The following is a 26,552-nucleotide window of genomic DNA, read 5'->3' as shown; positions in this document are numbered from 1 at the left end:
GCTTGCCGTACCACAAGCACCACGATGAGGGGTATGCCGAGGAATGCACACTTGCGCGACTAAGTTCTTCCCGTTTCGCGGTTTCATGAGATTCTCTGTCGTGTGCTTCCACTGTACCGGAGCGCATTACATATCCAGACAAAAGGAAGCGAAAAAAAAAGGGATGCGGTGGCGACGAACGAAGAGACGCTGGCTTTTCCTTCCTCACGTAAGCGCAGGCGTGCAAGAGAAGATAGGAGTACATGCCGTCAAGACGAGCGCTGCTGAACAACATCACGTGAAGTGAAAAGACAGGGACAGAGAAGTGGTTGTACATCAAGACATGGACGTAACGAAACATACAGTGAAAGAGGAAAGTAGATCAACAATGACATGCGCGCAGGCGCCTATGGCGGCTTGCAGGTAAAATACATCGTGTGCCAACGGCTGTTTACATGCATTTGCGCTCCTTATCCAAGTAGGCCGCCACATCAGGGGCGGTGTCAGGGTGCGTATCGGCGCGGTAGCCTTCGAATTTGGAGAAGAGGTTCGCCCCACCTTCGACGAGCATTTTTGCTAGCTCCGTGTCGTCGATCGACATGAACAGCGGAGGGCGACCGTCGGACTCGCGCGGGGCGTTGGGGTCAGCACCTAGCGACAACAAGGTATGCAATGACCCCTTCAGCTGTTTGCAGCAGGCATACTGCAAGGGTGTCATGCCGTCCTTCAGCTTTCGGGACAGGTCCACCTCGCCGGAGGACACAAGGCGTCGCATGACAGGGTCATCCTGCGCTTCGATGGCTTGCACCATCTCGTGCTTCGCTAGCGTTACGGTTGACTGATCAATGTCGCGGCTCCGTTCCACGGCGCGGTAAAAGATGACTCCGGAAATGCGGTCCCCCTCATCCAGGTCGCTCTCACTGTCGCTTTCGCGGCCAGCCTCGCGACGCTGCTGGTGCTTCAGCGCCGCAGCGGAAAAGAGGGTCTTTTCAGCCGGCATAATACGCGACCACTTCGTCCCTTGCGTGGCGGTGGGGCGTGCCACCAGGGCGCTGTGCATGAACAACGGAGGAAAGGGCAGACCCACCGGCGCGTTCAGGTCAAAGGGCATGGTGACGCCAAAAAAGCAGCGGAAAACCTCACGGCGAGGGTAGAGGAGCGGCTCGGGGAGAATCTTGTACAGGGTGCGCGCGACATCGCGGAAGTACGACTCGCTCACAAGGTCGCAATTGGTAATGTACACCCAGTCGCCATTGTTGATGCCCACGTCGATGTAGTCCGCAACGTTCTGCATGCTCTGCAGCTGCGCCACGTCAAAGCTCCAAACGGCAGAGTCGCGCTTCTTGGCCAGGTAGCACACGGTCTGGAACGGGTCACCGTCTTGCTGGACAAATATGATGGGTGTTCGGCAGTCCGAGTTCTTGACGGCGCGCTCAACGTACTTGAGCGGCGAAAAGTCCGCTGAAAAGTTGGCAATGGCACGCGATGCCATGATTCTGCGCGCGTGCGTGTTTTGCGCGAATGTATGTGAGCTTCTGCAACAGCCACGTCGGCCTTGTTGTGATCGTTTGGTGTAGTAGTGAGGCAGTGGCACTGGAGACGTAGGGCGAACAGCTGACTCCTCGCGTCTGTGTTGTACACCCCATAGGAACAATCAAGCGAGAGGGGTGATGGTGGTGGAAGAAGAAAAAAGGGCATCGGGCAGAACGGAGAAGGTGACAGGGCAGATGTAATAGTAAAGGCGCAACATGACATCAAGGGAGAGACACGACACACACACACACACACACACACGTACACATCCACAGAGCAAAACGGCGCAAGCATCCTTTGCGTCTCGCACGTGCGCAACACCGACTTCCTCCATCTATCTCGCGGAACACCGTGTACACCCACAGCAGAGAGAGAGAGAGAGAGTCAGCTGCAGCGTGAAGCAGATCGGGTGCTCACAGCACCGCCGCCCATCTTCGAGTTGATGCGCTAGGGTCACGATCAATTTTTCGCTGTTGCCTTTCGAGAAACAACACCCATTGAGAAACAAAAAAAAAACAGCGCTACGTACGTGCGTGACCTTCACCAGAGGTCATCGCTGGCCCGTGGTGTTAGGCGGCGAGAGGACGATATCGGATGATAACCCCGAGGCCGTACTGAGTAGTGCAACAGCATCAGCTCCCATTGTTTTACACTGCAGGTGTGCACGCGCGGAACGGAGAGAGAAGGTTTCTCTTAGCGTTAGTTCATTTCAGCCTGCTTTCAAGTCTGTTTTCCGTTTTGTCCCTAGATGCCCAGAGCAGTCGCCTATACGTATGAACGAAAACAAAAGAAGGGCGTCGAGGGAGTGGGGAGGAGGAGGAGGAGGAGGGAGGGAGGGAGGGAGGGAGGGAGAGAGGGAGGGGGGACGACGACGAGAGCGTCAGACGAGGGGCTGCACTGAAGACGCACGCGCACACAAAGGAGGGACGAGAAGGGCTAAAGGTGACCGAGCTCAATCACCTTCATGCGCCGCAGCTCCTCAATATTGCGGGCACCGCAGGTGAACATGGAGACACGCAGCTCCTGGCGCATACGCTGAATCACTGCACGGACCGCCTCTGAGCTTTCCAGCGCAGCTGCAAGGAACGGCATCGCCGCTGTGGCGTACTCGGCACCCATCATGAGCGCCTTGGCGACGTCCATGCCGTTGCGGATACCGCCGCCGGCGATGAGGTGGAGGTCGCCGTTGACGGTCAGCGGCGCGCTCTCACGTAGGCAGACATCGGTAGGCACACCAATGTCGCGCAAGAGGTAACCGATGTTCTCCTCCTCCGCCTTGTACGGCTGCCGGCGACCTTCGATCCAGGCCCACGACGTGCCACCGCATCCCGAAACGTCCACGTACTTGACGCCGCTCGCCTTGATGGCCACCATCGATTCGTAATCGATGCCGTGCCCGACACCCTTCACGAGTACCGGCACCTTGATGTGCGGCAACAGCTGACGCAGCTTCTCAATGAGGCCCTCGAAGTTTGTGTCGCCCTCCGGCTGGCAAACCTCTTGCGTATGGTTCAGGTGGATGCACAGACCGTCGGCGCGCACCGAGTTCACGAGGTTGTTTACCTCCTTTGGGCCAAAACCGTAGTTCAGCTGCACCAGGCCGATATTGGCTAGCATCGGAACCGAGGGACAGAACTCCTTCACGTTAAAGGTGTGTACCGCCGACGCATAGCGGTTGATGATGCGCATGCTACCAAGCCCGAACGGGATCTTCTCGGCCTCGCATGCCTTTGCCAGGTTCTCGTTGATGACGCGGCCGTGCGCCTCACCGCCCGTCATGGAGGAAATGAAGAAGGGAAAGGATATGCGCTTGCCCATAAACTCGCAGGAGGTGTCGATCTTCTGCAGATCAACTTCGGGAAGTGCCTTGTACGGCAGCGTGTACTTGTTCCAGATGGATGTACGCCTCTTGTGCGGCTCGACGTCCTGATGCAGGCAAATGTCTATGTGGTCCTTCTTGCGCTTCTGCACCGCCGCCTCGCGGTCAACCGTGCAATCACGAGAAGACATCGCTACGTGCCGGGACGTCAACCGCTGGGGAAGGATGTGAAAAGAATAAAAACGCGAAAGAGGCGAGCAAACGAGGAATTGACTCTTGGACTGCAGAGCAAGCGGTATAACATGTCAAGGCTGTAAGCGTCTGTGTCGCTGTGAGGAGGAGGGGGGAGGGGGCGCCACGTGCACGGTCCAGATACGATGAGTTTCTGGTCGACCACAGGAGGTATTCAAGAGACAGAGGCGGGCGCGTAGGAGATAAGGATGGAGAGACGGTATAACCCCGCTGCATGGGAGTGCAGTAAAAGAACACGAAGGAGTTGTGGTAATTCAGCTCTGGTTGAGAAAGTGGCCCTGTCGCCGCGAAAGGAGGAGGGGGGGGGGAGCGCGGAAGGGCAGAAAAGAGACGGTGCGCTGCGGCATGTCTCGCTGCACGAGTTAGTGGCCATCCGTGTTAAGACATCCACCGCCCAGGAGCGCAATAGTGAATGCTGCTTGCGTGATTAATCGTCTCTATCGCAGACGACGCACTCCCACCCCCTCCCCTGTGCCGTGATGATGGAGGGGCGATGACGAGAGGGGGCAGGCACACGCCAACAGAGAAGCGTGTCGCCTACGTGCGGACGGCGTCTTTGCGTGTTCCAAGGAACACGAGGTAGTCGTTGACCGCTTTCAGCGCAGTGGCAGCGTCGAGGGACGGATAGTGCGCCTGTGGGTCTGATCCAGTGTGCTTTGCGCGGGTCACCTCTGCGTGAAAGGAGAAGTCCGGCGGCAGCTCCACCTTGAGTGTTTGAAAGAGCTCGGTAAACCGAAGCGCGGCGCACTCCTCCGCGTCGTCTAACCAGAACAGCTGCCGCTTCTTCTTGCCGTGAGGAAGTGGCGTGAAGCCGAGGCTTGCCATCAGGAAGCGTAGCGTGAGCGATCCCTTCATGGCGGTGAGAATTTCTTTGAGCCACATGATCCGCAGTTTTTGCAAGTAGATGCGAACGAGGTACGTCATTTCCACCTCGAAGCTGAGCAGAAGACGGCATAGCGACGGCGTGTCGCCGTCGTTGCACGCTGCGCAGAGAGCGAGGGTGCAGTTAACCGGCTCCCTGGCGATGCTGCTGCCAACCCGGTCGGTACCCTGCAGCTGAGCGTTGGTGAAGTGAATGAGCTCCGTAGAGAGAGAGTCGTACTGTCCGCTCAGCGTTAGGTACACCAGGCGGTAGAGAAAGAAGTTCTTCACATCGCACTGACTCAGGTCAACGGCGTGCATTGCATAGAATTGCTTCAGACCTGCTTGACACTGATTGAATTCGCCAATGTCGCCAGTCTCCAGGCAGAGCCGCGCGTGCATCTCATACACCATGACGGTGAAGTTGTCGACAATGTTCTGCACTCGCAGGTCCTGCCGCATGCCCTTGAGCTGATCACTCAGGTACTTCTGTGCAGCCTTCTTGCCTTCCGTCTTCTCCAAGCCCGTGGCGTGCGTGGTGATGTGCGCGTACGCCTCCTTCAACACCGCGAGGGGACGAATGTCCTCGACCAGGGGCTCGTAGCGGGTGTAATGCCGCTCCAGCTCCGTCGACATCCCGATAAATTCACGCGGGGCGGCGACTTCAGCGTCTGTGATACCAGCAAGCTGGAAGAAGAACGTCTGGTCCTTCCGCGACACAGCAGGTGCGGTGGCTGGCACAGCTCGCTTGTGAGGAGGCTCGTGCGGCACGGCTTCTGGCGCGGGCCTCTTGTGCGCGGTTGGCGGTACAAAAGCGGTGCGCGTGATGGTTGCTGTCGGGGTCATCAACGCGCTGTACGATGGTGGCGGCGGCTGTGAGGGAGGTGACGGGGCCGGCGACGGCACGGGCGCTGGAGACGCCTTGGCTTGCAGACTCTTAGCGATATTGAGCATTTCCAAAAAGCTGACCTGCTCGTAGCGGCGGTGACCGAGGGCCACCTCTCTGTCGTAGAGGCTGAAGCCCTGCTGCACAAAGGGCTGCAGCGGCGCCGTGGCGCGTCGCATTGTCTCTGCCAACAACGCCGCTCGCGTGGGATTCTCGTAAGGAGCGGCAGCGCCGCTCGAGGAGGCTGCACAGGAGCGGCGACTCTCTTGCCACCACTCCGACGTACAGTCAGGAGAATCGGGCGGCATTACGACGCTTTGCTTGGCCCACATAATGGCTGCCACACCACCCGGCGACTTCACGGCATCCTCCACCGCGCGCAGAGCCCACCTTTCGTACTTCTCCTTTTTTTCGACAGATGTCTGAGCCCGCGCTAAGAACGAGACTCGCGTCAGCCAATCGCGCAGCGGCTTGGACAGTGCGACCCCATGTGCCCGCAAGAAAGCTGCCGTCAACACGTCCTGGTGCTGGCTCATGCGCGTGCACGTGTTTGCGTTATCGTGCTCTTGTTGTGAATATGACATTCACAGAGGACACCCTGAGACGGAGAGAGAGAAGGAAGAAGGAGGGAGGTGGTGGTGGTGGTGGTGGTTGAGGGGGAGGGGGGGGGAGGGTGAAGCCCAAGGGCAGGCTCGCTTTGGGGACTCTACCGGTGCGGATGAGAGCGCAGCAACGATAAAGAGTTTCAAGAGAAGAGTTAGAGGAGTCAAGGATGTGGTGGACGTGCCAGCGGGAAGAGAATGCTAGAGACGGAGACGCTGCCTAGGGATACGGTCATGCTCGATAGGAGTCCTAGAGGAATGTCCCCCTTGAGGTACGAAGGCAAGCGCACGAGAAGAAGGGCTGACATGAGCGGTAGGAAGCAACCAGTCTTCCTTCTGTGGTGCACTCTCTGCCGGAACGCAAGCATAGCCAGCTGCATACGGTGCACACAGATGTGCGTTCTGTTCCACGGACTCCTCGTCAGTCTCCTCTGCACCTGGACATCCTCTTACAAGACGATGCCGGCGGGGTGTAACACGACACACATAGACACACGTGTGCTTCGCTTTCTGTTTCCCCTCCTCTTTTTTCAGTTAAACGCTGGGATTTACGCGGCGCTAAGACTGCACATGCGCATCAATCTACTTCAGCAACAGCAAAAAACAGACACGCTACTCATTGGCTGTTCTTAGCATGATTTGAAGAACATCCTCGTCCTCTAGCTCATGTGAAATACCGACGCGCTGTGGCTGGTGCTTCGCGCTCGTGCCCCACACAAGAGCGTACTTGAAGCGTGACACAATATCCTTGTGAATGCGCTTGCAAATGTGCTCCACACTTGCGTCGCGCTTCACGACGAACGGTTTGCCGAAGTCAGGGTGCTCACCATGCTTCTTTGTGTAGATACGAATGATGTTGAGGTGCTCCCACACCTCATCGATGACCTCGTCGACGTTGAGATCCCAGTGCAGCGACAGCACGACAGAGTGCGGCAGGCGACTCAGGCGGTCCATTTCCTCCATAGTGATCGTGTCAATCTTATTGTACACGTACAGGCACGGCATGTACTTACGGTTTCCTTCTATCACGTCGATGAACTGGTCAACAGTGATGTCTTCGCGCAGGGCCACATCGGCGTTAAAGATACCATAGTCCTTCAGTACCTCCTTCACCATCTGCTCGGAGACGCCCCTTGTTTGCGGCACAGTGGAGCTGTAGCTTACGACATTCATGCTGCACGATGTCTTCTTCTTGAAGGTGACGTTGGGGAAGCGCTGATTCAGACGGATACCAACGGACTCAAGCTCGCTCTCGATCTTCGAGCGCTGTGCCTCTGCCTTGGCAGCGTCGAGCATGAGGATGATCATGTCAGCAGTGCGCGCCGTCGCGATGACCTGGCGACCGCGGCCCTTACCCTCGGCCGCGCCTTCAATAATGCCAGGCAGATCGAGGATTTGGATTTCCGTCCCCTTGTGCATCAGCTTTCCGGGAATGCACGTCAGCGTGGTGAATTCGTAGCCGGCCGCCTCACTCTCTGTCTGCGTGACACACGAAAGAAATGACGACTTGCCGACGGACGGAAACCCGACGAGGGCGCAGCGCACATCGCCGCTCTTGCGAACGTCAAAGCCGTCCCCAGCCTTCGCACCGGCCGCGCGAGCGGCGTTCTCCATCATTTCCGTCTTGATGCGCGCCAGCTGCCCTTTGAGACGACCGACATGGTACTCCGTCTTTTTGTTCTTCTGTGTTCTCGCGATCTCCTCCTCGATCGCCTTTCTGCGCTCGAGAAGACCCATGGTGACGTGCCTCCTCCCTTGCTTGGAGGAGAGCCCCACAAATGGCCTTTGGCGTGCTGACGCCGGGAGCGGAGCGTGCTTGTCGGACTGCCAACACGAGGCAGCGGGTGGTTCGACGCAGGGGCTCGAAATCGCACAACAAGACACAGAGCGAAAGTCGATCAATGTGAGACGTCGTGGCTTCCTACCGTGGTCCGTGTGCCTTACCGTTGCCCGCGAAGCAAGTCTCGCGGCCTTTTGTAGCTGGTGAGGCAGTGCCAAACAAGAGAAGACGACCAGGTGAGCCTGCAAGCACCCGTTGTGCAAGCGCGACTGCAGAACCGGTCGAGGATAGCCGTGAGGGAAAAGGCGAGAAAAAAGGGGGAGGTGCGGGCAGTAGAGATGATAAAGAAGTCTTAGTCGGAGGAGACTCGGCCGTGTAGACATGTACAATGCACGCTGTAGTGTTTAGCGTCTTCCTCGCAAACACCGAAAATGTTGACGGGCGAAATTCGCTAGCGCAGACGGGGGAGCAAGACGGCCATTGGAAAGCAAGTCCGTCGTCGGCAAACAGAAAAAAAATGTATGGGGCGCAGCAGAGCAAGGCATTGTACGCGGAAGTTTATGCGTGGTCGCAGCTGATGCAGTTTGCAGGCTTCAGTTCTTGCGCAATCGCCTCCCGTAGCACCACTTTGTGTGTGTGTGTGTGTGTGTGTGTGTGTGTGCTTGGAGTAAGTCACTCTTTTCCTCGCTTGTTTTCATTCTCTTTTGCGTCATGCAGGCGACGCACCTGAGACTGTGCAAGTTTTCGCTGCTGTTACGGGACCGATTCCCCAGAAACACTCCAGCGGTTTGAAGGAGAATTTCTTGGCCTCGGCCTGCACCGTTGGATTCGACAGCACCTTCGGAATCCAATGGTTGTCGATAATCCTCTTGAGCTCCTGCGCCGTGTACGCCAGCGATCGCCGCCGCCGCAGCGGGGTCCACGTCATATACGGCACCTGACTCGTGCGTTGCGCACCTTTGCGGTGTTCCTCTAGAAGAGTGAAGAGAATGGTGGAGAAGTAGTGAATGCCATCCTCCACAGAGAGGTCCGCCGCCGCGCTGGCAGTGCCGCTTCCGTTACTGGCCTCCTCCTCCACTTTTGTATCGTCCACGTCGTGCGAACGGTGACCAAAGGTCAGTCCGGACACGCTGGCCTTGTCCTCCGACCACGGCTGCGTGCCGTGGGAGTCGCAGATGTAGAAGCTCCACGCCTCGCGGTAGCGGCTACGCGAGCCCTTCGCGATGTCGTGCTCCACGGAGAAAACGGAGACGGTGTAATCTCCTGACACAATCACGTAGCCATACACCGGGTGCGCGCCGTCGCTGGAGCGTGCGCGCTTGCGGGGAGTGCACATGGAATGCAGCAGATCCACTGCCTTGTGGGCTTGGTTATAGAAGACGACCTCGAAATCGTCTGCGTTTGCCTTGCTGGGGAAAAATTCACGGAGGTAAAGGCAGGCGTTGAGATCGCCGATGGTGGGCCGCACGCGCTTCTGCGGCCAGCACGGCAGCGTCAGCTGGTGCATCCACGCTGAAATGTACAGAAGATAGTTCACCGTGGAGAGGGAGCAGCACTCGCTCAGCATTGCGGCAAAGCCGAGGGACGACAGCAGCACGGCGGACAACGTCGAGAACGTCTGACAGCAGTCGCAGGTGAGGGGCGGCAGGATGTTCTTCATTCGCCCAATGCGGGCGTCGAACTGCGACTTCGATCCTTTAATGCAGACTATGATGTTCTGCTTTACAAAGTCCGATTTCCCATCCCGAGAGCACGAAATGTCAGCAAACGTGAGATCTGTCAGCCGTCCTCTCAGTCGCTCCTGACGCTCGCGTTCACGCACAAGTCGTCGTGACTCCCGATCGCCTTCATCTGCAGTAGGCGAGGCGGAGGCTCGTGAGGTGCAATCCTCCTGCTTGTCGCTCATTACGTGCCATGTGTGGCTGTCAGCGCCGTCTCTGTACATATGTGCTGCTGGTAATGCCTATAAGTGACACGCACGCCAACCATGCGTGCACACGCGCGTTCTCCCTTCCCCCAACACACACACACACACACACATACATACATACACACAGCGCCACCAAGCAGCAGTGAAAGGGGGCAAAACCACAAGGACAAATGTAAACACAGACAAAGACAAAAAGGCGAGGGCAACAAGGTCACGGGGCGCGACGGGGAAGGAGGTGCGCATCTGCCCGTCTGACGTGCATTTGTATCGGGTTGCACACAGACAGTGAGGGAGAGCCCGTGAACACTTACAGGGCTGCACAAGCGTCTCTGCTACCGTTCGCCTCTCTTGTTCTTCGTTGCGACACTTTCAACAAGAGGAAGGGAGGCATCGCGTCTGCATAGCGCCAACTGCACTCCGCTCTTCGAACGTCGTCGCGCTGCCTCTCTTTCTCTTCTTCCTCCAAGACCGACAGTCGGGCGACGCGTGTCGGCTTAGGTTCTGTCTGCACGAAAAATGAAGACCCGCGCGCAGCCGGTCACTGCCTTGTGAAGAACAATTTTTTTTTTGTTGTTGTTGTTTTTAGTTTTTGACTTTGGGATTTTCAACTTCTATCAGAGATTTGTTCGCCCTCTCCCATATGGTCGGCAGTGAGGCGTTGCTACAACCGAGAACTCAACTGCTTATGGACTCACCCACCACCGGGAGAAGGCGCCGTCGTACGCAGTACCACAAAGAGAAAACAAACAAACTCAAACAGACACACAAGCACACGATGTTCTGTCCGCTACACACTGAATCACTTCTTGCCGTTTCCGAGCGCAACCTGCAGGCGATCTACAAGCGGTCTGTCCTTCTCAGGGGCGCCGTCCACCAGCATTGCCTTGGGCGTCCGCCAGTCGGGGTCTCCTACGACAATGACGGTGTCCGAGACCTGGATGACACCCTCGTCGCTGTTCCACTCAATTAAGGGGTATAGCCGCAGGAGCTTGAGGTACGCATCAAGTGTGGCAATCGGTGTGTCGGTCGTGACAGAGTTGAAGTGCTTTTCGCGGTTCGCCTCGGCGTTCTTGAGCTGCGTGCTGGCGTGCTTGAAGATGGACTTGTCGCGGCCGGCGTGCATGGACGGAAGCTCGTTGAAGGAGTCCAGTGCCGGGGGCAGGTGCGCTCCCTCCTCAGCGTGTGAAAGGCTGAAGTCTTTGATGTACGGAGTGCGGATTAGCTTCATGTTCGTCTGATCGTCGCGGAGGGACAGGAGTACTATGATGCCCTCCTTGGAATTGTAGGTGAAGATGGTACCCTCCACCTTGGTGTCGTCCACGAGGGTCACCGTCATGTAGCAGCCCACGGCGTCGTCCTCCTTGATAATGCTCATGGTGAATAGAAGAAAACACTCAAGAAAAAGTGAAAGAAAAAACAGTGCTTTACAGTGATGACTAAACGTGTGCGTTCTCAGGTGGTTCAAAAGGGAGACAGAAGGAAGAGAAGTGGTGGTGGTGGTGAGGCGGGGGGAGAGGCTTCGAGCGAGAGCGCCGACAGGAGCGACTGCGGAGGGAGGAACCGAGAGAGGGAACGGGCAGCATATGGCACCCCTCACACGACCCGGATGTGCCCGTCGCGAGCGTGACCTAGCTCGGCGTACCCCCAGGATGTGCCATCGTTGGCAAGCGTGGCCGTGAACAGATCACAGGCCGATACTTGGACAGTGCCTTCACAAACAAGTTTCACTGCTTCTGGGTATCTGTGGACTCTATGCTGCTGCTCAGCTGCTGAAGCAGGATCGGCATGCAGGTGCGCAGAAAGTGCACCCCGTATCCTCTTGACGAAACGGCATCACTCGACGCGTACACGAGCACCAACATACGAACATGTGAACGCGCGCACCAAGTAAACAAGCGCAGACCAACGCACAAAACACTGCCGATAAATACACTCACGCACACCTTCTTGCGCACATCAGAGGCAGACAACCATGCGTGCGGGCAATGATTGCCCCAAAACTGTGAAGAGAATAGAAGGAAAAGGGACGACGGAAAAAAGGAGAAAATCTCGCTACGTGACACCCAACACAGGAGGGTGACAACACAACTACTTTCGCCAAGGAGGTGCACACGGGTGCCGGCACAGGTTCCTGTGCGCGTGCATGCGTATTGTGGACATGAAAGATTTTGGTTTCTCGCCTATGGAACATACTGAAACGCCATTCCCTTCTTTGCGTAGACGAAAATGTTCTTTCCCTTTGCATAGTTCAGCAGCTCCCGACCGGGCGCCGCGTTGGTACCGAGGAAAAGATGCGTCTGCTTCTCCAAAAGTGAGCTGAAACAGAGCTTCAGCTGGCGATGGCGGTCTCCGTCGGCAGGCGCCCTGCACCACTCTCGGAGAAACTGCTCTGTGCCGGCGAGGTTGTTCACGTGCGCGGGGGTGAGGATGTTGTGAAAGGACACGAGTGCCGAGGCTTTCGGAGCCTCCATCAGCCCATCCAAGAAGATCGTCTGCGGTACTTTGTCCGTGTGTTTGAGATTGAACGCCGTGCGCGCGTCCTGATCCGCTTGTGACTTGAAAACTAGCTTGAAGTCTACAGGCTCCAGCCGGTGGTCCATCTCAAACGGCGAGCCAGCGCTGCAGCAGATGGCCGACATCACTGCATACGCGTTGTTGTTGCGCGCACGCCGCGGCAGAAGCTGGTACTCGTTGTCCGGCTTATGCAGTTCTACCAGCTCACTCCACGAGTCCACCATGAGAGGCTGGCCGAGGGGGTGCATTGGGGGGATTCGACCACTGTACTGCTTCATCACCAGCTGCTGTGCAGGTGAGATAGCTTGGAAGACAAGCGACTTAGCCTCATATGCGTCAAACACGCGGTTGTGAAGCTTCTGCTGCGTCACGTTGCCGGACATGTCGCGCAACCGGACGACGAGGGTTTGGAGAGTTGAGTTGAGCAGCGACATTCTCCTCAGCAGACGCTTCACAGTGAAGCGCGAAGGGTGCACGGTATGAGGGGGAGAGGAGAAAAAATGCCACGACACGGCACAGGCCGCTTCTGGACGGGAGGAAACTTTCGGGTTTATACAAGTTGAACACAAGCAGCGAAGAAAAGAGATGCGGAAGATGAGTGGGAGAAAGATTCACCGTACAGCGCGGGCGTGCAACCAGACGACAGAGATGGGAAGAGAGAGAAGAGATAAAGAGAGCGGGCCGGAGACGGGGGAGTGTCTCGCCATAGCAACAGTAACCCGAATAAAAAGCGAAAGGAGGGTGGGAAAGATGACGTTTTTTTTTCGGGGGGGGGGGGGGAGGGGGGGCTTCTCAGCCTCGTCACAGTGGTGGTGATGCCGTCTGTGAAGCTACAGCCGTTGTGCGACTCTGCCCTACCTTTCCACCACCACCACATGCTTGTCGGCTGCACTATTCGTTCTCGAAGTTGTCTTGCACGATGGTGTTTCAGCTAATTATGCTGGCAAAAAGCTGAATGAGTGTTGCACGCCAGAGAGTGCCCCAAGTGTCACGGTAACGCCTCCCCCTTTTTCATCCCGGCCCTCGCTCTCACAACAACGTGCGCTTGTAGTCGCATAGGAGAGAAAGCAAACACACACGCACACGGACACACATACACATACACATCATTTATACAGAGGGATAATCACGCAGGCAAGGAACGTACACTGACGCAGCGCACACCATTGTCATGTAAGTTCGAGTGCAGCGGAGAAGAGGTAGAAGCTGACGTCTCAAGAGAGAGAGAGAGAGTGGCTCTTCGCTGCAGAACGAGCGGAGACCTAAGAAAAAAAAAGACAACGATATAGCACACGTACACAACATTGGTAGTGATACTGAAAGAGGACGCTGACGCGCAGCCGGGAGGCGGTTGTCATCGCCGAGAGGTGCCGCACACTTGTCCTTTTCTTGCTCTATGCATTTAACACTGTCAAACCGCATCGCTTGGAAGAGGCACGTGGTTAACTACAACGGCAGCAGCTGAGCGCCCTTCGATGTGGTAATGGCCATCCAGTCTTCGTTTTGGGCACGACGCCACGCCACATTGTTGATGGGCACCTCGCAGTCACACCATAAGATGGAGCGACCTTTTTCCGCCCTAGCCTCCCACACACACACTAGACCATCCTCACCCGCGGTGCAGATGTTCTGCGCGTTTTGTGGCGACCATGTGAGATTGTTGATGGGCAGTTGATGCAGCTGGGAGAGCTGGGAAGCCGGCACCGTGGGATAGCGCATGTCAATCACTACCGCGTCAGGACTATCAATGCCGAAGGTGGCGATGAAGTAGGGGTCAAACTGATTCCAGGCCAGTCGCAGTAGCGGAGAGAGCCCTTGCGTCTCGTAGAGAATAGTACAGTGATCCATGTTGCGCAGATCAAAGAAGCGCACAGAGCCGTCAGCGCCGCAGCTGGCAAAGGTGTGAGCAGAGGCAAACGCGATATCATAGACATCCTTGTCGTGCGCCACCAACTTCGTCTTTTGCGCCCCCGTCTCCACGTCCCACAGCGTCACCGTGGAGTCGATGCTGCAGCACGCCACGGTGTTGATGTCTTCGCTGTTCCAGTCGCACGAGGTCACTGGCGAGCAAAAGTCGTTCGGCTTTGCGCTGTCGAAGACGCGTTTCATCGTCACCTTCGAGTTGATCGTTTTGGCCTTCGCTGCGTGCTGCGGGTCACCACGGGTGGAGGCTGTCTTTTCTGCCTTTGGGGCACCCTCGGTGATTTCCCACAGACGCAAATAGTCGGCGGTGGTGATCAAAACATCGGATTGCAGAGGCCGCGGCGGGAAAGTGACCTTGGTCGGAGGGTAGCAGTGCTCCCAGAAGGCACGGCAGACAATCTCGTTATCTTCATTCTTCTCCACAATGTCCACGTAGTTGCGGTAATCCTTAGTGTAGGACGAGATAGCCAGGCGGAAGGGCTTATCGGGCTGATTTGCCCACGACAGCCCGTTGGCGACCCACGGGGTTGCGTACGAGATGCTGCTGCTGTTTTTCTTCTCTCCCTCCTCCACTGCGGCGGGGTGCTCCATCATCGTGTGGGTGGCGAGAGATCTACAAAGCACACGAATGAAAGAAGGAAAAAAAAAACACACGCACAGCAGTTCCACGGTGCTCGCCGCCGATCGAAAGAGGCAGCGCCGGGGCGACCAGTAGGACAAGTCGGTGCAGGGTAGTAGCCAATACGCGAATCGACGAGTGAGAGGGAGGAAGCAGTAGAGGAACGGAGGGGGAGACGTGGAAAAGCAAACAAAACACAAGGACACGCGCACGTATGCACAAGAACAGCGAGGTGGGGTAGTGGAGGGGGAGGGGGAAAAGGGAGGGGGGAGGCGGGGGCTGGCGACGCCGACAGACCGGGGTGAGAAGAGAAAAGTAATCGGTGGTGTGCGTGCAAGCAAAACTGTGTATGCAAGCGAGGAGAAGTTTGCGTGTATGGTAGACGTACTGTATCAAGAAAGATGGGGAAGGGGGAAGGGGAGTGGGAAGGGGTGGGGTGCAGGCAGCTCTGTATGAAAACGCAGCGGTGCTTGCTCGCGGCAGCACACACGCGGCGGTCTGAAAGCAGCTGTGATGGCAGCGATCGGAAAGGAGTGTAGAGGGCAAGGCTAGGGAAGAGTGTGCGGTCGAGGAATGCGAAGAAGAGGTAGACGATGAAATTCGAAAGCCCAGGGAGCCAAGCGGAGGCAACGAGAGGTCACGACCTTGGAACGGACGACATCAGGAAAATCGCAACCACAGCTGCACAAGAATTGACGAAGAGAAGGATGCGCTCTCACAGATGAAAAAGGCGATACCGGGCGCAGGCGGAGTCTCCCTGGACCGCTGCTCCTGAGGGTCTCTACGTGTGCTGAAGTTCAAAATCAACCAGCACACATACAACACAGGGATGGCATGCGTCCACTTTTTGACGCGGACCATTGAGAGCCGTTCCCTTTTTTCCTTTGCAATTTATGTACATGTCACCTACGCATGAACAGGAGGGGCACAGGGAAGGAGAAGGGGGAAGAAGGAAAGAGGGCGCTCACACACGAACAGACGCTACAACGCCTCGCTTGAGAAGATGACATGGTGGCACGTTACTGCGCCTGCCCACTAAGTTGCTTCTTTAGCAATTCCACCTCTGCGCGGAGACGCGCGTTTTCTTGCTGCAGTGCCTCGTAGTCGGCCGAAGAAGCACCACCAAGAACCCGCTTGATATAGTCAACTGGGTCCTCGGGTTTCTCTTCCTCTTCGTACAGGTTGACCAGGACGCGGGTGAGGGCGTCGACTACCTGCGTGGATTCCAGGTACTTCCGGAACTCCTCCTTCTTCGCCTCGCTTGACCGGTACGACATGGCGTGGAGTAGCGACAGACAAAAGGGGTTGGGAGAAGAAAAGCTCACGTGTACGCGGTGCGAGGCCGACGCGCGAAGGTGTGTGTGTGTGGGGGGGGGGCGACTGATATGTGCGCAAATTCTGCAAGTGTTTGTGTGTGTGTGTGTGTGTGTGTGTGCGTATGTATATGTGCGTGTGTGTGTGTGCGGGCCGGGCAGCCGCTCCAGCGAGAGAAAAGGGTGCAAAGGAGTCGGGGAGGGAGGGCGGACAAACATGTTTTCCTGGTTGCGATGGTGAGAGAGCGGTTCAGACACGCAGACATCACAGAACACGGAGATACATGGCATTCACCCTCACAGTGCACAGCGCCGCGCAGTCTGTGAGGGGGAGGGGGATGTCTCCAAGCTGACATGCAAGAAAGGTGTGCGGAATCAGTAGCGATGCTATGCACGAGCATAGCAGATGCCGTGCACTGTCGGGCGCAACTTTAGGGTATTGCCCAGCGATCTTTTGATGTTTTGCAGTAGTGAATTGGGAGCGGCGCCATCGCCCGAGCGACGCGTGCGTGCGCTTCTTCGCGTTAGTTTCCATTCCCTGTCGAACAGAGCAGTCATCGCCCGTGCTGAGCGTGCAACAGAGATAAAAAAAATCCGCATACGGGCTCGCTAGCAGGCGTAGACATACTCGCTGACCAGTTCGACAAAACGAGTTCGAAAGCTGCTGTCGTCGAATGATTTTACATGCTCGCTGCCGCGTTTCTGGAACTGAACGTACCGGTCCGGATCGCGCAGCCGCATTTCACAGATTTCGACCATGGCCGCTGCGTACTCTTCCGCCGTAACGGCGAGAAAGCCCAAATCGGGAGAGTTGAGAATGTCAAGCTCGACACCACCGCTCCGGTGTCCAAGAGGGATGCAGCCAGCAGCGAGATATTCCAGCAGCACAATGCCAAAGTGCTCGTCACGCATGGTGTGAAGCCCAATGACGCACTTTCCCAGTTCAGCCTGCACCTCCGCCACTGTCGCATTAACGAGTAGCTCGACCTGCTCTTCGATTCCGAGCTCCTTTGCGCGCACATGCAGCTGCTCAGCACGTTTCCGGTCGTCCGCGTTGCGTGCACCGCCAATCATGACGAGCTTGGCATCCCTCGGCAGCCGCGGCATTGCTGCATGAAAAGCTACAAGCTGCAGCATGTGGTTTTTCTCTGGTCGGAACTGGCCGACGCTGACAATGCGGTTGTTGCGCAGCGCAGGTGGCTGCGACCCCGCGGCAAAGCCAGCAACATCACACGGCGGGTACAGCCGAATGCACGCGCGTGGCCAAAAAATAGATTGCACATGGTTTTGCGTCCATGACGAGTTTGTTAGAACCACGTTCGGGAAAAAGCCCATGCAGCGATACAGAAGCGAGAAAACCCCGTAATAGACAACCTTGGCGCAGCGCAGCATCGGATTCCATGCCACGGTCGGTGAGTTAGTGTGACTCACCTCCCCGCTGCGCACACGCTGCGTCATGGCGGAGGAGACGATGGGGTAATGCGTGTAGGAGATCACCATGCACCCGGCAAGAAGCCGTAGCAGAGGATAAGCAAATGGCACGCCGACCGTTTCCACCACGATCGGCGTCACCGCATTGGCGACCGCCACCTCATAAAAGAGGGCCGCTCCGCCCCAGAAGGTTTGCAAGAGCAACGTGAGACGTGGGTAGGCGTCACCGCTCAGCCACCGGGTCAGTGCGGGGCGCAAGTAGATAAAGCGCACAGGCCGAAGAAGGCGGATGCTGAACTGTTTTTCGACGAGGGAAAGGAGGTGCTGATCGGATGACTCGGCCGACAACCTGTCTGCTGGCTTGTATTCGTTTGTAAAAAGTACATACTGCCGCTTCACGCCTCTGGCTGCATCGGCGTGCTGCAGTCCATCCAAGGCGACCCACAACACACGTTCGCCACCCCCACCTGCCCCTGCTGCAGCGTGCAAGAAGCCGACCGTATTCCTAGCGTACGCACGCTTTCGGCAATGGCAAAGCAGGGCGAGCGCAGCAAGTACAAGGACGGTAAAGGTGAGCATTCTGATGACCCGGCATCCAGTAGTCATGTAAACGGCACCTGCGTGAGTGCCACGGCGGTGTTGGTGAGAAGAAACGAAATATCGCGGGATAGATGAGAGATGAGCCAGAGAAGTGCGAAAGGAGGGGGGGGGCGGTGTTGCCATGGTATCCAAGCTATCTAGACGATGTGTTTGGGCAGCGACGCAACTCACCACTTGCAATGGCGTTGCGACGCTGTCTAGCCCGCGTGCTGAGCCCCAGCCACAAAAAGACAAGAAGCACGCTTTACGGGCAGGCTGTTGGTCGTCGGCGCGTCTAGGTACACGACGTGCAACTTCAACCGAGGGTCTCGCTGGGTCGCGCACGCATGCGTACCCCCACAAGCGCAGACAATAAAGCGCGCCGAGCCATCTGGGATCCGGCAGACAGGGATTACCACAGAGAGAAGCAAAGGTGCATTCACACATGAGCATGCCTGCGCCTTAGAGGTGGCCTAACGAAACGACTCTCGCGCGTGTAACACCGACCGCCACACGCACACTCTCCTCTCTTTTTTTTTTCGCGCCAAACTCGTCTGCCCGTTCAGCGGTGAGTGTGATGTGTCTTGTAAGCGCGTACTTTTTTTTTTCTGATTCGTGGTGGTGGTAGAGAGCCCGGTCACTTCTTTGAGCAGCTGGGCAGAGGTGGGACTTGCTCCTCGTGTGCAAAGCCCCGGATAAGTCCTCTAGGGGCGGCTCCATTGATTGAGCGAGTCCGCCCTTCCACGTGGGGAGCGATACCCTGGTCATACTGGCTGCCGCTACCGCGTGCGCTGATTGGACCCCATGCAATTGCCTTATCAGGGTTTGCAATGCCAGTGGGGCCACGCAGCTTCCACCTGTTCCGCAGCACACGACAGATCGCTACCCCCTTCATCATTGTGTGCGCGTGAGGTGTCTCACTGATGCGATCAAGAGGTAGTGTGGCACGGTCTGAGGATGGCACAGACTCACGACGAAGTGGAGAGCAGAAGAGAGAGGGAAGTCAGAAGGCGAATCGTATGGTCCATCCGCGCCCGCCCACCCAACGCGGCCTAGCTGGCGGGTGTCCGGTTTAGCGCCGGGGAGTGTACTGATCTGGTGCCCCTCCACCCGCGCCCGCGGCGGCACGACTCGCGCGAGCAGGTGGACTCGAGTATCCCCGCCTTTTCGTTGCCGTCGCCCGAGGGGGATTCCCCTGTCGTCGCGGGCAATCATCAAGGCGGTGGATGAGTGGGGGTGGGGTGGGGGAAGGCAAAGGCCTACAATGACCCGTTTCGAGATCTGAAATGAAGAGGGGAACACAATGGTGCAAAGAAAAGATCAGTGCGTGGCGAAGCATGCCATTGACGTGGGAGAGAGCACGTTGACTCCCTCTGCGTCAGCATATCCTTTTTCGAGCACCCGTTCCCTCTTTCGCCCGTGTCGCAGGCTTTCAGCAACACGAAAAGCACGACAGACACCAGCACCACCACCACCGACGAGACTGCCAGCACCTTCAGTGACTCTCGCGCATCTTTCGACGAATCGCGACGCGCTCCTCCATCGACATAGCGGCTTGCACATGCTTCTTCGGAGCATGCGACCATAAATGGACGAAGATGCCGCCGACCATCACGATATGCACAACGACTAGCGCAACTGCAAGAAGGGTTGCGCTAGAGTCAACAGATAGCAGCATCCACAGCACCCGAAACAGCGAAGAAAAATAAATTCGCACGCAAACCTCTGTGGTGTCCTTGTCGGCGTATGCGGCAGGAGTGACAGCGAGAGCCGCGGAGGAATGCGGGGGAAATCGAGAGGGATGAGAAAGTTGGGCAGCGCAAGGAGCGGAGGTGGCACACAAAACTGCGGCACTCGATCGAGAAAAGTAAGAGAGTCTCGAAGCAGGTGCTTTTGCGTATGTGTGTGTGTGGGGGGGGGGGCTTGTGAGGGGTCGCGTGTCGAGAACCATAGGAGAGTTGGCTGCCGTATTTCCACTGCACGGATGCTATGGAAAGAAACGTGCTCGACGCCTTCCAGCGCACAGCGTAAACAGATTCAGCGTTGCTATTGATAACCGTGCACGCGTCGCTCAGCCCAGATGCCGAGCAACCGCAGAGGAGGACACACAGGCCGAGCTTCATACGTGAAGCTGTACATTTTGTTTTTGTCTCTGCACACCGGAATTGAGGAAGATGGGAGACGAACAAGACGGAAGCCAGTGGAGAGGGTGTCCGACGGAACGGCGATGCAAAGGTGATGCCATCCAAGATACTGGCAGTAGGCAGAGCATATTCGAAAGAGCACCATTTACCTTGCATTGGCCGCCGCACACCTCCCCCGAGAAAAGCACACAAAATGACTTAAAAAAAAAAGAAGCAATGGAGAGCAGAACGAGGACGCGGCGGTGTCTACAGTTACTCTACAAGTCGTTGCCTGCCCTCTTTCGCGATGCAAACAATTTCACAGGCGGTACAGCCGCCGCCTTTACAAGGTTGTTGCCAGCGCATCGCACGCCGGATATCCCACACACAAGACTTCTCTCCACCGTGAGCCTGATGACTAGTAAAGTGGAGTTCGCAAAAAAAAAACCGAATGCGCGCCTTCTTTTACACAGGGGGCTCCACCTCAGAGCCAGAGTAACAGCGCAAGTGCCACTGCAGACACCCACCGTGACAGCGCCGCTGAGGCGACGGTCGCGGTGGCGTCACGGCCGAAGCACGGTGTCTTGTCGTAGTCGTAGTTTGGATCGCTGTCGTTCACAATGACGATTTGGAAGTCTGGAATGCTCTGCGTTACCATTGAGAGCATCTCGAGTGCCGGGTTAGGGGAGCCACGGAAGGTGACGGACGGAATGATCAGCTCATTCGACGCTACGCACGAGGGCGACGGTGACTGAAAGGAGGCGGCGGTTATGTTGAAGACGGGGGTGGACATGCAGGAGCTTACAATGACGCCGCACTCAGCATAGCGAGAGCCATCGTCGCTCCACAGCCCTTTCCGCGTGCCCTCCTTGCCGTAGAGGAAGGAACGGCAAATGCGCCACGTCTGCTCCCCAGCGATGGAGTTGGTGGATGGCGGAACGAGACCACCGTCTACTATGTCGCCCTTGACGCTCTCGAAGCGGTACAAGGGTTCTTTGGGATCACAGGGCAGGCAAAGATACTGGCGTAGCGCGTAGAGCGAGGTGTAGATGCGCTGACTGCCCGCGACACAGCCCTGCCCCTTCGGCACCAAGGCACTGTATGCCGTCAGAATATCTTTATCATTGCCGGGGAGGCAGCACGCATTGTGCGAGTGCATGTAGCACAGCTCAAGGCCAAACGGAACGGTGGGGGTCGCGTCTGTGACGAAGCACTTGCTAGCACCTCTTCCTGGCACAGCGAGCATCAGCCCGGCGACTAACGACAGCAGCGGCAGCGCGAACAGGTGCATTCACGCTTGAATTGGGGTACGAAAAAGATTAAAGGATAACGATTTGGTAATATGCTGGCCTGACGGCGCGAATGCTAGCCACTGATCTTCGGTCTTCAAACCTTGAACACAAGAGGAGAATCACGGAAAGAGTTGGCCACACTCATGGCTCGGCATACAGAGAGAGAGAAAGTACGCGGGCGGCGGTTGTTCTGCCCAACGAGGGGGAGGGGAGAACAGAGGGAGGGGTTCTCACCCGGGATTTTTGCCGGCGGTGTGCGCGCATACATCTTTGGCGCTCTTTGAAGCAACAGCCACTTTTTGTTGCAGAGCTTTACGTGGCGAAGCACGGACTATTTTGGTTGGTGGGAGAGACTGAACTCAGTGGCACGCAATGAGGCAGAAGAAAAATACACATCCTTTCCTGCAGAGTCGCCGGCACGTCACTGCACACGACGCTGGGGGATATGCTAGTAGGATACACACAAAGAATATTCAAAGCCTTCCGAACGTTACGCGGCCTCGTGAGAGAGGTGAAAGTCGTGTCACACTCTGGACAGGGTCTGATCATTATTCGCAGGCACACACACACACACACACACACACGCTCGATCGTAAAGCCGGAGCGCTTGCGACTGAGTCTGACCCCTACTTTCGGGCCCGCAAAATATTATGCGAGGGATATCAAGGAATCATGGCCAGCTGTCTCAAAGCTGAAACCTCAAGGTGAGCACAAAGAAGGAGAAAGGTGACAAGAGCGCGTCACAGCAACTAAGCAAAACCCAAAACACTGGACACAATAGCAGACGGTGTACCACCGCAGACACGGAGGCGGCACAGCCTCCAGCAGGTCAGGCGAAAGGTAGCGGACAGGTTAGAGACATACCACCGCCACGAAAACCAAAAAAAAAGAACAGCAAAAAGACGCAGAGGAAAACAGTAGTTCAGTACGGACTCTTCACCGAATTCCACGGCATGCAACGAAGTGTCGTGTCGGGAGGAGACATAAAAATTAGACGAACCTTCAGGAGTTACCCTTCGCCCCCACCACCTCCTCGTCTTCAGAGTACGCCATTTCGATCTGCTTCACCGCAATGTTATTAGGGGAAGGAAAGGAGAGAGGGGGTGGTTGGGTGGCCATGCAAGCAGAAGAAAGGAGGGGGGGGGTTAGAGAGAGAGAGAGAGAGGAGCGCATACAAATGAGGATAGCAGACCCAAACAAGGGGAGTGCACGAGGCACCAGTACACACCACCGCGTCCCTGCGAGAGAGCGCGGGGAGAAATGGAGGAGGCTCCGGGGAACAACCGCCGAACGACCTGACCTCTGAGATCCCTTCTTCACGACACCTCGGAAGCATCTCCGCGGACCAACAAGCCGTTTCACCACCTCTCGGCTACCCAACATCATTTGACTCCGCGACTCCTTCGCTCAGTAAAGTACCCACAGACGGGCACACGCACATCGCACGTGCTTTCATGTTACGAGAAGGGAGAGACGTCACAAAGAAGAGGTGATTTCAAGTCGGAGATGGGGAGCCTTGGGCTTTTCTTTTTTTTTTTGGCACAACTACGCGCAAAAACAGGAGCGCAGGCGCAGGGGCCATTGCCTCTTGAGTGGGTCCTGGCGGGGCAGCTGACATGGGGTGTATATGTATATGTATATGTATATATATATATGTTTGTATGACAGGTGTTGGTGCATCACGATTGGCAGCGGAGCGTCAAAAAGAACCACAACGAATCAAGAAGGCCGAACAAAAAGAGGCCGGCAGACGAAGAGAGTCACACACAGAGAGAAGGGAGGCTGGGTGTGGCAGGAGAGAACCGACGGCGCTCAACACAACAGTCGGGGATGGGGAGAAAGAGGCACCGTACGATGGTAGAACAGAGGCGGAGGCGTATGAGTGGGAAAAGGGGACGGCATCGCGTGTGTAGGTGGAGTGGAGAGGCCGCTAACACACCACCTGCTCGGCACAGGAAGGCGTGCACAGAAGAGGCGAAGAGGAAGCGTTAGAGCTGGTTTAAGTATCGCTGTTTTACGAGGCTTTTGCGCATTGTGACCCCTCCCCCCCCCCCAACACACACCCCAAAGCAGGGGATCTTTTACAGAGATAACCGGCTGCTGAGACTCACGGGCGGGCGTTTGTGTGCGTACAGCTGTTCGGAGGGAGCCTTGCTCGACCTGTGCAGCAAATTGGGACGACAGCCACGCTTATGAACGCAGAAACCGATTATCATCTTACTCGACGGAAAACGTACCACTGTTCAACACAATCCGCACGCACAGGCACGGCCACAAACGCTGGAGTTCAATGTCAGCTTAGATGCGCATGTGGACGGCGAAGTGCTTCTGCAGGCCCTTGCGCGCCGTGCGCTGTGCGTCCTCGCTGGCGCCGGTCACAATTTCGAGGACCTGTTTATGCTCAGGCGTGCAGAGCTCGGCCTCCGCCAAACGGCGAAACAGTGGCGAGTCGTCGAGACACTGTACCATCCACTCCTCCAGCTCAGCTACATCCGAGACGGTGTACACTAGACCACCGTGGCGCAGCCAGTACGCGTACTCCTGCACCAAGCCCGGTGAAATGATGCGGCGGCGGATGTTCTTGCGCTTCCAGTGCGGGTCCGGGTAGCAGAAGAACAGACGAGACAGCTGGCCTTTCGTAAAGCAGTTGGACCCGAACTTCATCACATTCATTTGCTCGAACCAGACATTGCGATAGTGCTGCGTCAAGGACGCCGCGTTCTCCTGGCGCAGCGCCAGTGCCTTCTCCTGTGCAAAACTGACCACCTTCGGCCGAATCTCGAGCCCCATCATGCACGTTGCGGGGAACACCGCCGCCAGCGAGAAGAGCATACCCCCGAATGCGCAACCGACGTCGACGAACTCAACCACTGGGTTGACCATACCAGGGTAAAACTCCGAGAAGCGCCTCTCGAACTGTGCCGGGCACTCCGGGTGCTCGTCGTCATTCTCGGCGAGCGGATTCCGATGCGGACGCGTCCGGATCGGTAGCCGCGTCCATCGAGGCTGCTCTTCAGAGGCCATCGCCGCGGTGAAGAAAGGCGAAAAAAAAAGAGGTGCTCGCCACACTGGGCAGAATCGTCCGTTACCGCACGTGGTGCACACAGCACAGTCACGACACACAATGGAAAGAAAACGAGGATATGCGAAAGAGGCAAAGTAGAAGAGGGGCGCGCGCCAAGCTCCCCCCCCACACACACACGCACAAAAAAAAGAAAATCCACCGAAGTAAGATATGCATCGGTGGAGTAGAGACAAACGGGGGACCGCAGAGATGAAAAAGCGAATAAACTATTTTGAGTCCATCATCCTGTGGAGTGATTCACGGAAATCCAAGGAATCTTAGCGACGAGAGACATGCTGCAGCGTCCATACGCAGGCGCAGATGCAGAAGCTCATGTTCAGGTTGATGAGGGTAGCTGCTGAGCGCTCAAGGATGAAGACTGGTTGCCCATGTCGAGCGGGAGTGCAGCAGATGGCTGAGCGGAGTCTGGCATTCCCCTCGAAGGCTGCGTTGTTGACGGCCTTGCGCCTTTGTTGTTTTTCACGTACTTCATCGTTGTAGGAAACGTGCGAAAGCACTCGCGTACGCCTCACGTAGTACCGGGGGGTGGGTGGGCAGACGCAGGAGAACTTCACTTGCCACCCACACAAGCGAGAGTTTAGCTGCTGCCGTCAGTCAAGCTCGGCTGTCATACGCAGCTTGTGCTTCAGCTGCGCGTTTTCCTGGATCAGCTGCTCAAGCTCCACGGACATCCGACCTAGAACCGCGTCACACTCAGCAATCTGATCCTCGTGCTTGCGTTGGTCTTCGGCCATGTGTCGCTTCAGCATATCCACCTCCCGGGTTCGGGCGCGCGAGAGCGCTGCGTTGTTTTCATGCAGCAGAGCAAGCTCGTTGTTCAGCGCTTGCACTGTTTTTTCGTACGCCAGCGCACGTGCTTCTGCGAACCGTGCAGTGGCGGACGACACGTCCTCTGGCGGCTGCGCAGCAGACGCTTCCGGTGGGGGTTTCAACCACATTGAGCTGCCGCTGGTGACGACGCGGGTAAGCTCGTTCATGCGGGCACGAAGTGCCTCCAACTCGCCGTTTTCTGCGGTGGCAGCCACGTGCGTCGCCTCGATCCTGGCCGTGGCTCTGGCCAGGGCGTCCAGGAGGCGAGCCTCGTGCTCGAGGAGTCGCTGCATCACGTGTGCGCCAGCCTCAGCTGCGCTGTCATGCGATATGAGGGGGACGTCCGCCGCTCTCGAGCCGCTAAACGCTCGCGGTGTGGCGAGGAGGGGCACGCTGTCTTCTCGGTCGCCGCCACGGCCTCGACAAAGGCGCGTGAGCGCGTCACGAACCATGTTGCGGGACTGAAGAAGTTGCTGGCGCGCAGGCGATGAGGCCGGTAAAGTGCGCAGCAGCGCGGGTAAAATGGCGTCCTCTATGGTGGACGTGTATCGGCACACATCGTGGAGCACCACGAATAGGTCGTTAACGAGAGTCTTTTGCGTCTCTAGCTGAGAGGAGAGCCGACGCTCTGCCAGCTCGCGTTGGCGCTCAACGAAGACGCACTCGTCAATGACTTCCACGAGGTACTGCTGGGTGCGGCGGAGCTCATCGGAGGCGGCGGCGGATGCGTTGGCCATTGCTGCGACGATGGGAATAAAACGAGAGGCAGCAGCGGCAGCCTCCAAGTACAGGTATTCCTCCTGCGCACACGCACGGCGAGCTCCTCGTTTTCCCTGCACAAAAGGGCATAAAAAAACAAAAAAAAACGAAGTCAGGAAACGCACGAACAGCAGAGAAAGTGACAGGGGAGGAACGCTGCTGAATACTCTGTGTAGACGTGTGCGCGCACGCTGAGCTCGCGGCGAGCATATACACACAGCGGCCCCATTTCTGCGTTCGAGCAGTGCACAGCAGAAGAGTCAGAACAACCGTCTTTTGACGCTTCGACTGAATGACCTCCCCGGTGCAGTCGTGTGAGTGTGTGTGTGTGGGGGGGGGGGAGGCAGCGGAGCTGGTTACACGCTGCTTCCTCGTAGGGACGAGCGAATATCCATAATGGTGTGAGGCGGAAAACACAGCTGGTAAAGTCGCTGTAGTTCTTTGTGTTGGTTAGCTTCACCG

General features: G+C 56.9%; 13 protein-coding genes across 13 annotated transcripts; all 13 read right to left on the bottom strand.

Moving 5' to 3' along the window:
- Positions 1-430: 430 nt before the first annotated feature.
- On the bottom strand, positions 431-1,471 carry LMJF_35_5340 (conserved hypothetical protein; the record flags this gene model as incomplete). The annotated part of the gene is made up of 1 exon (XM_003722879.1): positions 431-1,471. The coding sequence occupies one exon, from the start codon at positions 1,469-1,471 to the stop codon at positions 431-433; it is 1,041 nt and encodes a 346-aa protein (XP_003722927.1).
- Positions 1,472-2,448: 977 nt separating this feature from the next.
- Positions 2,449-3,522, bottom strand: LMJF_35_5330 (putative isomerase; the record flags this gene model as incomplete). The annotated part of the gene is made up of 1 exon (XM_003722878.1): positions 2,449-3,522. One exon carries the CDS (start codon positions 3,520-3,522, stop codon positions 2,449-2,451), a length of 1,074 nt encoding a protein of 357 aa, XP_003722926.1.
- Positions 3,523-4,120: 598 nt separating this feature from the next.
- LMJF_35_5320 (conserved hypothetical protein) lies at positions 4,121-5,914 on the bottom strand (the record flags this gene model as incomplete). Its single annotated transcript, XM_003722877.1, has 1 exon — positions 4,121-5,914. One exon carries the CDS (start codon positions 5,912-5,914, stop codon positions 4,121-4,123), a length of 1,794 nt encoding a protein of 597 aa, XP_003722925.1.
- A 630-nt stretch (positions 5,915-6,544) lies between these two features.
- LMJF_35_5310 (putative GTP-binding protein) lies at positions 6,545-7,669 on the bottom strand (the record flags this gene model as incomplete). The annotated part of the gene is made up of 1 exon (XM_003722876.1): positions 6,545-7,669. One exon carries the CDS (start codon positions 7,667-7,669, stop codon positions 6,545-6,547), a length of 1,125 nt encoding a protein of 374 aa, XP_003722924.1.
- A 752-nt stretch (positions 7,670-8,421) lies between these two features.
- LMJF_35_5300 (conserved hypothetical protein) lies at positions 8,422-9,372 on the bottom strand (the record flags this gene model as incomplete). The annotated part of the gene is made up of 1 exon (XM_003722875.1): positions 8,422-9,372. One exon carries the CDS (start codon positions 9,370-9,372, stop codon positions 8,422-8,424), a length of 951 nt encoding a protein of 316 aa, XP_003722923.1.
- Positions 9,373-10,441: 1,069 nt separating this feature from the next.
- LMJF_35_5290 (p21 antigen protein) lies at positions 10,442-11,017 on the bottom strand (the record flags this gene model as incomplete). Its single annotated transcript, XM_003722874.1, has 1 exon — positions 10,442-11,017. One exon carries the CDS (start codon positions 11,015-11,017, stop codon positions 10,442-10,444), a length of 576 nt encoding a protein of 191 aa, XP_003722922.1.
- Positions 11,018-11,822: 805 nt separating this feature from the next.
- Positions 11,823-12,590, bottom strand: LMJF_35_5280 (conserved hypothetical protein; the record flags this gene model as incomplete). Its single annotated transcript, XM_003722873.1, has 1 exon — positions 11,823-12,590. One exon carries the CDS (start codon positions 12,588-12,590, stop codon positions 11,823-11,825), a length of 768 nt encoding a protein of 255 aa, XP_003722921.1.
- Positions 12,591-13,602: 1,012 nt separating this feature from the next.
- Positions 13,603-14,673, bottom strand: LMJF_35_5270 (conserved hypothetical protein; the record flags this gene model as incomplete). Its single annotated transcript, XM_003722872.1, has 1 exon — positions 13,603-14,673. The coding sequence occupies one exon, from the start codon at positions 14,671-14,673 to the stop codon at positions 13,603-13,605; it is 1,071 nt and encodes a 356-aa protein (XP_003722920.1).
- Positions 14,674-15,717: 1,044 nt separating this feature from the next.
- Positions 15,718-15,975, bottom strand: LMJF_35_5260 (conserved hypothetical protein; the record flags this gene model as incomplete). The annotated part of the gene is made up of 1 exon (XM_003722871.1): positions 15,718-15,975. One exon carries the CDS (start codon positions 15,973-15,975, stop codon positions 15,718-15,720), a length of 258 nt encoding a protein of 85 aa, XP_003722919.1.
- Positions 15,976-16,620: 645 nt separating this feature from the next.
- ALG11 (putative alpha-1,2-mannosyltransferase) lies at positions 16,621-18,021 on the bottom strand (the record flags this gene model as incomplete). Its single annotated transcript, XM_003722870.1, has 1 exon — positions 16,621-18,021. The coding sequence occupies one exon, from the start codon at positions 18,019-18,021 to the stop codon at positions 16,621-16,623; it is 1,401 nt and encodes a 466-aa protein (XP_003722918.1).
- Positions 18,022-20,628: 2,607 nt separating this feature from the next.
- On the bottom strand, positions 20,629-21,435 carry LMJF_35_5240 (hypothetical protein; the record flags this gene model as incomplete). Its single annotated transcript, XM_003722869.1, has 1 exon — positions 20,629-21,435. The coding sequence occupies one exon, from the start codon at positions 21,433-21,435 to the stop codon at positions 20,629-20,631; it is 807 nt and encodes a 268-aa protein (XP_003722917.1).
- Positions 21,436-23,734: 2,299 nt separating this feature from the next.
- Positions 23,735-24,460, bottom strand: LMJF_35_5230 (putative tRNA (guanine-N(7)-)-methyltransferase; the record flags this gene model as incomplete). Its single annotated transcript, XM_003722868.1, has 1 exon — positions 23,735-24,460. One exon carries the CDS (start codon positions 24,458-24,460, stop codon positions 23,735-23,737), a length of 726 nt encoding a protein of 241 aa, XP_003722916.1.
- Positions 24,461-25,111: 651 nt separating this feature from the next.
- Positions 25,112-26,068, bottom strand: LMJF_35_5220 (conserved hypothetical protein; the record flags this gene model as incomplete). Its single annotated transcript, XM_003722867.1, has 1 exon — positions 25,112-26,068. The coding sequence occupies one exon, from the start codon at positions 26,066-26,068 to the stop codon at positions 25,112-25,114; it is 957 nt and encodes a 318-aa protein (XP_003722915.1).
- Positions 26,069-26,552: the final 484 nt, after the last annotated feature.

Source organism: Leishmania major, chromosome 35, assembly GCF_000002725.2.
Source record: "Leishmania major strain Friedlin complete genome, chromosome 35".
Classification (NCBI taxonomy): Eukaryota; Euglenozoa; class Kinetoplastea; order Trypanosomatida; family Trypanosomatidae; genus Leishmania; species Leishmania major.
This window is presented reverse-complemented; position numbering and strand designations above follow the sequence as displayed.